We start from the raw sequence: 14,295 nt of genomic DNA, 5'->3' as shown, positions 1-14,295 counted from the left end.
TGCCTTGTCACACTGCATTAATTACCTGATACAATGACAGTATATCTTGCTAAATAGGATTGTCAAATAAAACTTTATGGTGACATTAACAACCCCTCGTGATTATTTTAAGTTATGGGGAGGCTGTAAGAGGATGTTAGGATGTAATGAAGTGTCCAACGTTCCATTCACACCTCTCTCCTCCAATTTCTCGGTACTAAAATTCCCTTATCTGAATCTGGGAAGGATGGAGACCTGGAGCTGTGCCTAGATCCAATCAGTGCCAGTGATCAATACCTGCTCATGCTGAACACCTGAGGATAGCTACAGGACACACACACACACAAACTCACACACACACACACACAAACATCATTTCTCTTAGCCTCCGTCTTGCATCATTCCCCCCGTCTTTTTTTGTGTTTTCCTTTTGTATTAGTGTTTGTCTTTTAAAACAACTATAACAAGCAAAGACACAAAATAAATACTGAAAACAAACAAAAGGAAGAAAGCATGTTAATGTGACATTGAAATATCAGTTTATTGTTTAATGGTAATTAGATTTTAAATCCCAAAACAACTAAATCCAAATAATGACTAAAGCACAAGAGGATAAGTTAATATCAAAGAATTCCTTCTGATGTTGCCCGTATGTTCATCTGGGATGGGGTGTCTGTTCACCTCTGGATGAACTGGGAAGAATGATGTTTTCCATTTATTGAAAAAAGAAAACATCATTGTTTTTTAACCATTGTTTTTCTCCCAATTGAGGCCAGGTCTGTGTTTTTCCCTGGTCATTTACAAAACGAAATGCTCATCGATGTAAGCAGTGAGACTTCCGCATCTGTGGCCTCATGCAAATAAATAAATAAGTAGCCGAGGACAGATGATTGAGAGACAGCGTGTTCTGGTTGAGCAGACTCAAAGTAGGCCACAGGACTTGGGAGTTGTCATCAGTTCACGGCAGGTTATAAAATAGCACGATTGTGTGGCTGGAGAATGGGCGGAATTTGCTTTTGTTTGGAACATTGAATGATGAGTCTCCGGCTGGTCCTCTCAGTTTAGAGATGAACTGACTTGGAGGCCCCAACAAGCATTGTCTTCATTTCCTCGCTGTCAGACAGCGAGAGTCTGACTGAGAGCCTGATGGAAGTACAGGCTAGCCATGTTGTTTATGCCGTTAAGGTCCTAATATTAAATCCTTTACATGGTTCTGTTTTTAGAAGTTGAAATGTCACTGTAATACTAATGCCTGCCTACAATGTGTGCAATTTCCTCTTTGATGCAGAGGGAAAGGTCATTTTCCACAGGACATGGAGCAGTTACTCTAATAGAAAGCACATTATATGACAGGTTAAATAGTTGAAATAGGGCAATTACCTACAGGCTATTCTCAAATCTTACAAAGCTCTGAGTGTGAAATGTAGGCCAGTGATTGTCAAGAGTCATGGTTTAGTGGTGATCTTTTTTTCTGTTTTGATTTATTTGTTTTTAAATGTCTGAGTCACTCCTTATTGTCTACCCTTAGGGCCAGAAAAAACATTTTAGCGGAATAAATCTTTCTCAGCTCGGGTCGCTGTGAATAACCCCTCCGCCTGGGTGTTCCTGCCTCATTGTGTCAGTCAGCTGCAGTACAAGGTGTTACCACGGTAATATGCCTGGTACAGGATCTGACCTCCATGGCCCTGTCAGTCACGCCCACCCTTGTGTTATTCACGTCATAAGGCGTACAATTACTCACCCCACCAGGTTGGGGCAGTGGCTGGTCTCCTCCCTTGCCCTGAAACATGGGCAGTTAAGAGTTGTGTTATTATGACAGAATGTCAGTTGACTTCTGTTAACATGTATTACTTCTGGGTGATTTGCGCTTTGAACAAAAATATACATGATTTTCCTGGGTAGACTGATGAAAAGATAAAAACCTCCCTCTTCAGAAAGGGTATGGGATATTATACAGATGGCATGGATAGCTGTTTCAGCCTGACGAGACGCATGCAAAGAATGAATAACTAGTGAGTTCATATCTATGTAGAGTTGTGAGAGGCTTTTGATAAGAAATGATCAACTAGTTTTTTCCCTTCAAAAGTCATTCCACTTTGTGCATGCAAGCATTTTGTCCTTGCACAAGATATGACAGAAAATGCACAGCCGATTTGAGTCCCTTCTTTGCAAAAGCATTGTTCTCTTCATTGTGCTTCAACTGACAGTAGGCAAAGACAGGACATTAACAGGACTCTGCTCCCTGAAAGGCTGCTTGTCAGAGGTGCTTCACCATTCCATAGAGCCGAGGTACGCAATGGCTCGAGGCTTGTGACGGAGTGAGACAGCAGGTGACTGAGGGCTTTCTTATCCGAAGCCAAGGCAGGCGTCCAGTCCCTCTGTCTCCTCAGTGTTGTAAGGATTGAGTCCCTGTAAGAGTGTTGTGTACAGTGCTGTGTCAGTTAAGGAGTTAACAGCTGTGGTTTTATCCTGAGCAAACATCTCCCTAGCTTAATACCTCTTAGTCAAACAACTTCAGAAATATGCTCTCCTACTTATAATTGCATCTGTCATGATATGGAATTGTCTCTTTATATCTTTCCTAATTTGGACAAAGGCCTTTTCATCATCAAAACGAAAAAAAAAAGTGCCTTGGGTCAAAACACTGTTTTGCATTCCACTGTGGCATTATAAATGCAATTAAATAAAACCCTCATTATAATTGCAGTCCTCAGTGGCTTGCCGTTTCAAATTCAAATTGTACATGCAAGTTTGCTCCCAGTTGTGCATAAAAGGTTTAGGCTCTGTGAGTGGGTGGACTGGTCAACTGAGGTGAGGCGGAAATGGACTGGAAATGTTCCACTTTTCTTTTTTTTCAGTAAACACAGGATCAAACCAGGCAATTTGAATGTGGCGGCTGACTGCTTCAGGCTTTTGAAGCTTCAGGAGTACTGTGCCTCGTCACTATCATCACGAATCAGGCAGAAGAGCTAGACTATTTTCTAAATGATAGCTTTCTCTGTATTGCTGTGTTTTAAATAGTTGTATTTAAACACATATTACCAGCATATAATTGAAACCACAGGGAGATAGGGACAGCTGACTTCAGCAAGCTGACTGGAAGACAGAGTTTATAAAAGACATCTTGTGGGATGTGGGTTCTTATACCATGAGGCAGTGGGAAGCGGGACCTGGCGGTGCCAGGAAAGAGGATCATACTGTTCACTCGGTCATAAACAGGATGTGCTGTCAGAAGGGGCATGCCTGAAATATCAACTGAGTAGTACCCATAATGCTATGTGTTAAGATGAGTCAATAGTTTTCTGACAGTTGGCATGCCAAGTAATTTGTTCTTCAGCAGTACAACTGGACCTAATGTACTGTAGATTCTTAAGTTGTCTTGCCTCATTTGCTACACATGAGTTATGTTCGGTCTACATCTCTGTTATTAGATGTGTGAAGAGTCCATTAGTCCTCTGATGAGATCTAATCTTCAAACTTCAATTCTCATTTTCTCCTTATGTGTACACATTTAATAGTAAATATGTTCAGTTTTCCATGTTTTCTGTAAAGGCCTCGGCACTCACTGTTTCGTGTCCTTCTCATTACTACCTGCAACTGAACCGAGTTGCAGTCCAAAAATAGAGCTGAGAATATCTGGCTGATCCTGTGTGTTTGTGACCCCCCGGCCCTCCACTCTCACACATGCTCATGATGAGGCTGCCTTCTGCCACCCAGTGGAGAGCAGCCCCAACCTTTCCACAATCAGCCCAGCTCAGTAACACTGCGCCACCCCATGGAAAGCAGCAGCTACTGCAGTGTTTTTGTTGTATTTGCAATGAAAGGATGCTTCAGTCACAGATACATTGTTATGGACACTTCAGAGGTCTTCAGACCTTTTTCTCTGTGACTTGAAGATGTGTCGCAAATATTGTATTGGCAAAGATGTCTCAGAAGTAAACAGCAGAGATTGTGTTTTGCTGATATATTTATTACCTTTGTTAGACATTTAATACTGTGACCATTAAGTGATTACTAAGCTTTGCAAAGAGATTAGTTAAAAGTTAATCTTTTTGTTATGTTTTGTTTTGTTAGGTCAAGAATTCTCACAGCTTGGAGATTTGCCCTGTGTCTGCAGCAGTGTTATAGAAGAGTCCATTCTCCCCCCTCTGTGCCCATGGAGGGCTTTCCAGTCCACTGAGCCTGTGGCGCCACACCAGGACAAGAACCATGTCCGCCTGCAACACCTTCACAGAGCACGTGTGGAAACCGGGTGAGTGCAAGAACTGCTTCAAACCCAAGAGTCTGCACCGCCTCAGTGAGGGTGCTCCCAGGAAGGGTACCCCTGTACGAGCCCAGACTCAGCAGAGCCACCCTCCAACTGGAAGTAGGCCCAACGCCAACCTTGCCAGCAGCTCCCAGCGGAGCGGTAGTACAACACGCTCTGGTCAGTTCCGGCCACCTGTTGCCAAGAAACCCACAATTGCAGTGAAGCCCACCATGATGCTCCCCTGCTCCCCTACAGGCCTGGACCCGGAGGGAAACCAGCGATCTGCTGATGGCCCAGGGAGTGGCAAAACCTCAGCATTCACTGTGTGGAATCATAATGGACTAAATCACCAAAGGCCTGGTGGACCAAACAACAATGAGGGGGAAAATGGCGGCGATGAAATTGAAGGCTACGGTCCGTGCAGCCCAAGAACTCCCTTTGGCAATCACAACAACAATGGACTCACAGATATGCTTAAGGAGATTGCTGGCCTGGGTTCTGGGCCTAGCCCCAGTTCAAGAGACAACTTCCTAGACAGGATCAGCAGCTCATACCAGCGCTCTCTGGAGAGGGGACTGCCAGCTGCTGGGTGCTTGGCCATGGGAAGCACCAGTAGCCAAGCCAAACGGGTATCTCTCAGTGACAGTGCCGAGGTCATAAGCACTGAAGGCGGACGCTTTTGCTATCCTGAGTTCTCGAGCGAAGGGGAGGATGATGATGAGGATGAGGATGATGGTGATGATGAACACGAGAGCTGGGATGAAAGTGATGAGGAGCTCCTAGCCATGGAGATTCGAATGAGGGGTCAACCGCGATTCGCAAACTTTCGTGCTGCAACTTTGTCTCCAGTGCCCTTTGCTGCAGGAAAGAAATGGAACACTGTGCCACTCCGGAATCGCTCACTGCAGCGCATTTGTGCAGTGGACTATGATGACAGTTATGATGAAATCCTCAATGGTTATCCCTCTATGGACTCTAATGGCGGGCCTGGCCTCCTCCCATATGGACAAAATGACTTGCAAGGCAGTGGGTTCTTGTCAAACTCAGAATCCACCACCTCCCCAGAATCTTCTTCCTCTATGCCAGATGATTCACGCACCTCGTCCAGCACTAGCAGTGTCCCTTTTGGTGTTCGCAATGGCCTGCACTCACCAGCCCCTCGGGAGGCCCTAACTCGAGCAGGTCCAGCAGAAAGACAACCTCAGCACAGAGCCTTGAGTTCACCAAAAGCCAATGAAACCCACAAAGCTGTTCTTGCCATTCGACTGGAGGACCAGGAAGCAATCCAACGGGAAGGAGGTGCTCTTCCTCAGGCTCTCCCTGGCCAGCCCATTACGATTAGCTTTAGTCCCAGTGAGGAACAAGCCAAACCTTACCGAGTGGTGAACCTTGAAAAGCCTCCCATTTGTAAGCCTTACACTGTGGTAGATGTATCCGCGTCTATGGCAAGCACAGAAAGCTATGCCCCAGAAAGCACTCCCAAACCCAAGGGACCATCAACTCCCTTGAGCCCACCACCTTACCCTGGCTCTCCAATTAGTATGTCGATGTCAGCAGGTTCCCCAATGTCCCCAGCATCACCACTGTCTCCAGTGACACCAGACTCCCCAACAACCCCGGTTTCTCCATCGACAGCAAACTCCTCTGCTCCTCTCAGCACTTCTCGCAAAAAGCCTGGAAATATCCGGTACCAGGAGGTGTGGACTTCCAGCACCAGTCCACGACAGAAGATCCCCAGGGTTGAGCTGGTCTCTGGTGGAACCCCTGGGCCCTCTGTACCCCCTAGACACTGCAACCACAAATCTGCACCCACCTCCCCCATTGCAGGCCTATCTTCATCCCGCACGGTGCCTGTGAAGTCCCCAAATCTGTCAGAGATCAAATTCAACAGTTACAACAATGCAGGAATGCCCCCCTTCCCAATCATCATTCGTGATGAGCCTGCTTACGCCCGCAGCTCAAAAAATGCTGTAAAGGTTCCCATTGTTATCAACCCCAGTGCTTATGACAACTTGGCTGTGTACAAGAGCTTCCTGGGTCTCAGCGGTGAGCTGCCTCAGCCCAAATCTGGTGCTGGAGGTAGGGTCACCAGTCACACCTATGAGGAAATTGGTTCATCTGAGAGTGTCCAGACCTCCCCTGATGAGAGGACTCCCAGAAATAAATCAGCAGTAGACAAACTTACTGCAGAGGATGTAGTAGGTGGCTTTGGAACATCCCAAAACATGAACTGCAGAACCACTACTGACCTTAATATCACACCAGCTACCACTCCTGTATCCCCTGTTCCTCCCACTACTGCATCCTCTCCTCTGCCTGGTAGTCTGTCAGCAAGCAGCCCCGTCTGTGCCACCCCAGGGCGTAGTCGAAAGCCCAGTGGGGAGGCTAGTAAAGACAGCAACACTGACACTATGTCCTCGTCCGGCACAGGGCACCGGGAGAAAGCTAGCACTGTGCTGTCCCAGCTAGTGGCCTCCATCCAGCCACCTCAGTCGCCTCCGGAGTCCCCGTCTGCTCAGAGCAAAGCTTGCAGTGCTGAGGAACTCTATGCCCTCCCACCTGATGCCACTAGGGAGACACTCAGCAGACCCAAGTCCCTTTTCTCCTCCACTGATGGATGTCTGTCCAAACCTAGAAAGGACACTACAGCTAAACAGTTGCCAAAGTCCCAGAGTGCATCTGCCACTGTGGCCCCCACTAGTCCTAAGGCAGAATCAAACCCCCCCTTCCCTCCTCCTAGGTCCACTTCCTCTCCATACCATGCCACCAACCTTCTCCAGAGGCACTTCAGCAACTGGACTAAGCCCTCTGCAGGGTCCGCTCGGCCCAGTGATGGAGAGATAAGTCCAGGGGGTGGGGAGGGAAGACGTCCATCATCTGAGAGTGCCAAACCTAAGCGCTGGATATCCTTTAAGAGCTTCTTCCGCCGGCGGAAGGACGAAGATGAGCAGAAAGAGAAAATGGAGCGGGAGAAGGAGAAAGGCAAGCTGGTGGGCCTCGACGGAACTGTAATCACCATGCTACCTCCGCCGCCCACTCAACGCCATCACTGGTTTGCAGAAGCCAAGACAGATGACCCCAGCCAGAAACCCACGATTATATTTACATACAAACCAGACAGCAGTTCCACCGGTGATGGGGAGGGCGAATTGCGTGTTGAAGAGTGCAGGGAGCCCGTGTTGTCTTCAGGAGAGGTCCCTGCCATAAGGCCCTTGTCCCCAGGACAGCCAGCACCAAAAAGCAGAGCAAGTCTCCTTATCAGCAAAGTTATGAGGTAATTAGTCTCTCTGAACTTTTTTCATAGGCTCTAAAATTCCATTGCTCTCCTTTTCATTCTTCTCTGATCCTCACTGCTCTCTGAGGTAACCTTTTAAGTACGTGTAATATACTGTCATTACTCTGCAGAACTGCCTTCATATTTAATTGAAGGAGGAATCCAAGATCAGGAAATATAATGTGCTGTGCTTTTATTCTGTTCAATAACATACAGCAACCATTTCAATATTTGCCCCTAGCTTTATCTAATTAATTGTTAGTGCAGTCATCCATCATTTTCAGCTAATTAGATGTGCTCCAGCAGGAGTAATGTAGTTAATCAGGAAAATGTAACAACTCAGGTTTCTTAAGGACAGTGTGCAGCTGATTAATTATCCAAATGTGATCTACACCTCGGTGAACTGCTAAAAAATGAACTATCATTACAAATGAATCACAAATGATTTCTCATTTTGAGAACTTCAAACAACGGAGTGGAATGAATACAGCTCTTTATAAAAAGCTAACAAGGATGTGCCTGCACCATCTACCAAACCTTCAAGCCTTAAGGCCCATCACTAAGATGAGGTTTTTTTCTCTAGCAAGTGCTGCTCTGAAACTGAAGGCTTGTTGACTGCTCTTGCAAACTGTAAACAAGATGCAATCATAACGTCTGAAAAAAATAATAACATACTACTACAAATAATTACATAATAAGCAATATTCTTATTTAAAAAAAAAAACTGGACTTTAGGCATAAAAGGCTTTGGGCTCCTCAGACTCCTCAGCTGAGCTCTTTTTTATGTCTACTTCATGCTTCTCCTATCAACTAGACCCTGTCAGAGGGGCCATACTTCAGTGAGCAGCCAGGCTAATCGCATGTCCCTGCCTGTCACTTAATAAGACCCATAAATCAAGATGGCGGATGTCAGCAAGGGTCACTGGTAATGATCAGCCCGCTGCCTTGTCACAGCCCTGCAAGGGTTTCGAGAGGTTGAGCTGACTGGCGCTCACAGGACCTCATATTTGTCTGTGTCAAAGTATCCTGTTGGTGATTACGGACACTGAAGCCTTGCTAGGGATGCTAGGTCTTATTTATGAGCTGAGAGGCAGCAGGAGCTCCAGACTGGCTGAACTGTGCCTTTGTGTGAGCTGTGCAAGTCCCTATGCCTTGAGGTACCTGCTCCCTCTTATTAACACTGCCCTTAATTACTGCCAGGTGCTATTGGCCTCTTAGTTCATTACACCCCGCTTAGCGTTGGTAATTACAGAAACAGTAGAGAAATCACTGAAGGCCTCCAAAACACATTCAGTATATGAATGGAATGCATGTGTTTTCCTGCTTTGCATTTCAAACATAGTTTGACTTGGTTCCTTTTATCACGTTTTGGAGGAGGAGGAGGATACTGCTTCATGTGTGGTGTTAAGCCTAGTTTACACGGAGTCGAGTTTGTCTGCGTCCGAGCTGAAACTAATACAGATAGCCCTATCATTTAGACGAACACTCTCTATCCGCACACGGTATCTGCAACAATTCGAATCGGGGGTAGAAAGTGAGGGGATTTGAATCGGTACGGGGGCTGGTGTTCGTGTGCACTGATTCACGCAACCTGATGACGTCATTGTCCCACGTGATCGCATCGCGATCTCTAAACAATATTTATAACACTTGTTGTCTCTCTACATCTCTCTCATGGTGTGTCTCGAACTCACTCTCATTAATCCAGCCTACTGATTTTTGTTTAGCCTCCTATCTTGATTTAATTATTTTTATTCAGACGTTACATAACTTTAATGACACAAATATAAATTGGCCAGCGATTTAATTTGCTTTTTTGTTCATAAATTAATGTAGAATGGTCAGAGCAAAACCTCATGGGAACTGGGATGAAGGCTATGCGGTTAGGCTAAACGTTGCTAATTGTAGCTTGTCTACTGGCTGTTCTCAATCGGATGGGTTCGCCTTCTCTGGTCTCTGGTTACCAGGCTCCGGTCTTACGCAATTAAAAGATTCGATTTGTGTGAAAAATGAAACCGATTCAGTAAATCTAGGCTCTGTGTAAACTTGGCTTTAGATTATCAAAGATGCCCTGATGCCTAATACTCAACCTTCTGATTGTTCTGCTTATTGTGTGTTTATGAGCCCACTATGTGTTGGCCTTAGATGTAGGAGTGAATTAGGCTAGTGGGCATGGTGTTTGTCTGAAGACACACAAGTACAGTATTGTGATAGAGACTTCAGTAAATTAAATTGTACTTGCAAACGCTTATCATTATTATTCCTCTGTTTAGTTATCCTTATGATCTTTATCATATGTAATGGAACAATGAAAACCTCATATGATACGGTGTATGTTTGGATAAATGAGGGACTATAAAATCAATGTCCCAGAAACATAGATGCACAAGTACATGCTTTTACACAGTCTGAACTTCAGCTTGAAATTATATATAGCTTGATCTTACTTTTTTTTTCTATACTCTATTGTGAGTTTATGTAGTCTCTCTTTAACTGTACGTTTTTTGAGAGCACAAGGCTATGATTCACACGGCGTCAGCCCAGTCAAGTTGTTTCACTCAACCAAATCATAAATTACAAAACCAGCAAGTCATGCCAACAGGATCTTTGGTCTGTTGACATGCTTTACTGTGACCTGCATTTGTAGATGGATAGACAGCCTTGCAATCTCCCCCACCTACAGAAGCCACTTCCTGTGGTGTTGCAAGCACTTCCTGTGTGCTCTGTGGTAAGGGAGTGCTATAGTCTGCTCACCATACAACCTTTGATCCCGAATGCAGTGACAAAATCATACTCATTAAATGAATAGTGTTTGGAAAGCCCCAAATGTCCTGCCCCCTTTACTTTCAGTTGCCAGAGGCGTTTAGTTCATCGTCCGACTCGCATTTCCAGTAGCCCAGCAGAAACTGTGCCATGGGCAGACCGTTAGCCAGGGGTTGACAGGAAGGTTTCATGATTTCATTGGTGGAGAAGGGGTTAATCCGCTTTTAGTTTGTGACTGAGCCAAGTGATTGGTTATGGGCGTGCTCCGTGTCATCCACGCCGCATGCACCTCAGACAGGTGAATGCTGGAGAGTGTAAAAAGGAACTCGTAGAGAGCCAGTCAAACACAAAAGGGAAAGCTCCCACTCATTGAGGCAGCCAGGGATTCCTCACCCTCCAAGAATGCGCCTGCTGTAAGTCTGCCATTCGAGACCTGCTACTCCAAAGATTGCTCTCATGGGGAACTGTGTAAGCCAGTACAAAGGGTAAGCTCGGCAGTACACCTTTAAACTGTCCTTTTTTGTTGACTTAGCAAGGAGTGCCTCTCTGTGTGTGTGTGTGTGTGTGTGTGTGTGTGTGGGTGTGTGTGTGTGTGTGTGTGTGTGTGTGTGTGTGTGTGTGTGTGTGTGTGTGTGTGTGTGTGTGTGTGTGTGTGTGTGTGTGTGTGTGTGTGCGCACATGTGTGCTGTATTGTTTGTGGACACATACGATTGGGTATGCATACAGCGCAGTAACAGTGCAAGAAGTAGAAGGCACGTTCAGACTGCTTGAACAAGTCCTAACATCGAATGCTCTCGTGTTGTGCTCGCAGTGGGCTCTGAGGTATTTGTTGGGGAGGTGTTTGGAGCTTACAGGGCTTTCAGTAGCCTGTTGGTTTTTCATCCACTTTCGTCTGGGAGTTTTCATCTTTTGAAGTTGTGCAGTTGAGATCATTGGTTTAATATGCACCAGTGTGATCATAACAAGAACTTGAATTTCAGAGTTTGGTTTGTTTTCTCTGCATGGAAACAGAGCCAGATAGATCAAATAGATGGAATGCCCCCCCGCCGCCCCCCATATTTTCCAACTTCCTCAAGCTTCCTGCAAGACCAACCGATTTTAAGTTGTATGTTACAAATCACCAGTGGAACCATCTTAACAATGCAGTCTGTTGGTCTGGTGGAGTACTATAATTAGAAAGTCATGAGGTATGTGGAGATGTTTTTCTCTGTGTGGCTGTTTATGTGAAGCTTTGTGATCACCAACGCATTTTGGTTTCTCATGAGGTCTACTGAAGGCCACTTTAAGTTTTGGCTAACAATTTTTAATGTAGCTACTGTTGTTGCCTCCCCCAACTAGGGTATTATGCTTAACATGATTTCTCACTCGCTTCCTCTCTGTGGCTCTGTCTTTCTCACTAGCTGAGGGTGTTTCATTCTTCAAAACCCCACTTCCTCCCTCTCACTCCCCACCGAAGTCTAGACACCGAACATGTTGTCTGCTGTGGGCCATTGTAGTGTATTTGTGTCAATCAGAAGTGGATGCCCCTTCACAAATCTAATACAATTGGTTTCTTTGTCAGGAGTGTCCAACGACCTTTCAGAAAACACCTTCCTCTGCTGCAGTAGTTTAGACGTAACATGATTGATTTTCATTTTGAACAGTTTGACACACAGCTAACTGCGTGTCAAACTGTTGAATACAGATATACAGGTAGATAGGTAGGTAAACTGTTATAAGGATCAATCTTCTCATTCATTTTAATTCATTCTTAGTCATTTTGTCAAAACCTGACTAACCATCTTCTGAGCAGCTATCCAGTTAATATTCAGTGTCAAAAGTCTGCTGTTGAGAGAAGAATTAGTTAACCCATGTTAGGTGGCCTTATTTTATATCCCAGAGGCCATTCTCTCACTCTAGCACCTGTCATTACACATTCTCTCTCAAGCATCGGTGCTGGTAAGGTTGAGTAAGAATGCGGCCAAACCAGGCCGTCTTCTCCCACTACGTATATGTAATTTTGGGTCGTGTGAAAAGGCTGACCTGTTGAGCTGTTCATAGCCTTTAAACAGGAACATTGGCTTCTACCATGTCATACCTGTATACATCAGCCATTTAAGTCATTATAATTGCAGGAGATTATGTCCCCCTCTGGCTACAGTGATTGATGGATTGATAGTTTGGACAGGTGGAATTCTCTAGCTGCAGTTGTGCAGTAATGTGATTCTCTCGTAGAAGTATCTGTCTGTGTTCTCTATGCATTATTTAATCCCTCCATAAATACTAGTCGCAGAACATAGGCAGTGAGAACCTTTTTGATTCATGTGTAAATCATTGAGTGAACCAGTGGGTTTGCATTATGAACAAAGCGCGGCAGTCTATCTGAAGACAATACAGAGCTTCAGGTCCAGGTGTCATTCATTATCCATCAGTCAAGGACAGAGACCATTTCGTATGCCGCCTCAGAGCTGCAGCAGCACAGTAGGGGAGTCTCCTGTTATGCTTTGATGAAATACTCAGTAAATGCAAAGGTGATATGAATTTGTTGTCTCGGATGTCTGTTTGGAGTATTTTATCCTTTATTTCTGGCACATTTGTTCTGTAAAATGAATGAAATAAATCACACACAAATGGTTCAGAGTTTGGTTTTCATCCAGTATACCCATGTTTTCACACGCACGCACGCACACACACACACACACACACACACACACACACACACACACACACACACACACACTGACACACTTTCAGACAGGCGTGTGATGAAACAGGTGCTAATAGCACTTTGGTGTCTGGCACATCTTCACACAGTCACTTCATAGCCAGCAGAGTAAGACGCGTTAATTCCTCCTCACACTCATAATCAGCTTGCTTCCCCTTGATTCTCCGCATCTGCTCTTCCAATCTAAACCTCTGAATTGCTCACCATGAGACAACTTATGAGCACTTACAAAAACTTAGCCAATGGCTAAATGTACTCTTGTGCCTGCTAAAGATAGGCAGTAAAATGACATACTGCTTTGTTGAAATCTTCTTTTAAATAGTGTTTTGAGGATGCAAAAGTACGTGTGGTTATTATACTGGTCTTATTTAGCTGTTTTATAGAGTGGGCCCAGAAAGTGCTACTTGGAGCAAATATAGTCCCTTGTCTCACAGATGATGGCTTATGTTGCCAAGTGTTGATTGTCTTTACTCATTTCCCTTCTCTCTGCATTTCTGTCTGTCTCTCTCTCTCTCTCTCTGTCTCTCTCTCTCTCTCTCTCTCTCTCTCCCTACTCCTCCTTACAGCCAAGCGCAGATGGAGTCAGCCGAGAGCGAGATGCCCACTGCTGCCTCCCTGCCGGCCAAGCTGGAGTTGTCGTCTGTGGCGGAGGCTGGAGCCTCGGGTGCCAGGCCCATCCCTACATCAGCCAGCGAGGGCAGTGCCAGTCTAGGGGAGCAGGAAGAGGAGGGCAGCCACTCATACTCACCGGCTTCCAGCTCCTGTAGCGCCACCTACAGCAACCTAGGTAACACCACACGCTGGGGAACGCTTGGGACGCTTGGCTCAGTTTGGCACAATAGGCTGGCAGTATCTCCAAATAACATGAAGCATTTAGTCACAAAGGAAAGGACGGAGGAGAGAACTAAGGCTTGCTGTTTTGTTTTTGTCGGGTTGAGTTTCTTAGATGAGTTTATTCCCCAGTCTCTGTAGAGGAAGTGGTACGATGTGGATCTCTTTCTTTTGTTCTCATCATGACAGAGGTGTGGCAAGTAAGACTCCAGTGAATTCTCATCAAAACTTGAGTGTTTCTGTTCATCCTGTAGAAGCTGTCACGGGTGGGCTACTATTAGCCTGGTATAGTAACCAGACCCAAACTCACTTTGTGAATAGGGTCTGGCCACATTGCATTGGGGATTGTTTCCAGTCATTCCATTCCTAACAGGTGTAGACTTTAGGTAGATTTTGAAACCATTGGAGCCTTTAAGCTCTTAAAGCCTGCAAGCTGATATATTTAATTCACTTCCATTCAATTTTATTTATATAGTTCCAAATCAATCATATCGT

At 45.3% G+C, this 14,295-nt stretch overlaps 1 protein-coding gene across 1 annotated transcript in view; it reads left to right on the top strand.

The window, feature by feature from the left end:
* Window positions 1–14,295, top strand: part of peak1 (pseudopodium-enriched atypical kinase 1) — a 102,853-nt gene that overhangs the window by 74,574 nt on the left and 13,984 nt on the right. Inside the window, exons 4-5 of the mRNA XM_080842348.1 lie at window positions 4,054–7,502; window positions 13,536–13,756. Coding sequence (XP_080698474.1) covers window positions 4,189–7,502; window positions 13,536–13,756 — 3,535 coding nt within the window. The 5' untranslated portion in view covers window positions 4,054–4,188. The remainder of the gene's footprint in view (window positions 1–4,053; window positions 7,503–13,535; window positions 13,757–14,295) is intronic.

The sequence above is a fragment of the Sprattus sprattus genome (genome assembly GCF_963457725.1).
Source record: "Sprattus sprattus genome assembly, chromosome: 7".
NCBI lineage: Eukaryota > Metazoa > Chordata > Actinopteri > Clupeiformes > Clupeidae > Sprattus > Sprattus sprattus.
Note: the sequence above shows the minus strand (reverse complement) of the source record. Positions and strands in the feature narration are given on the sequence as shown.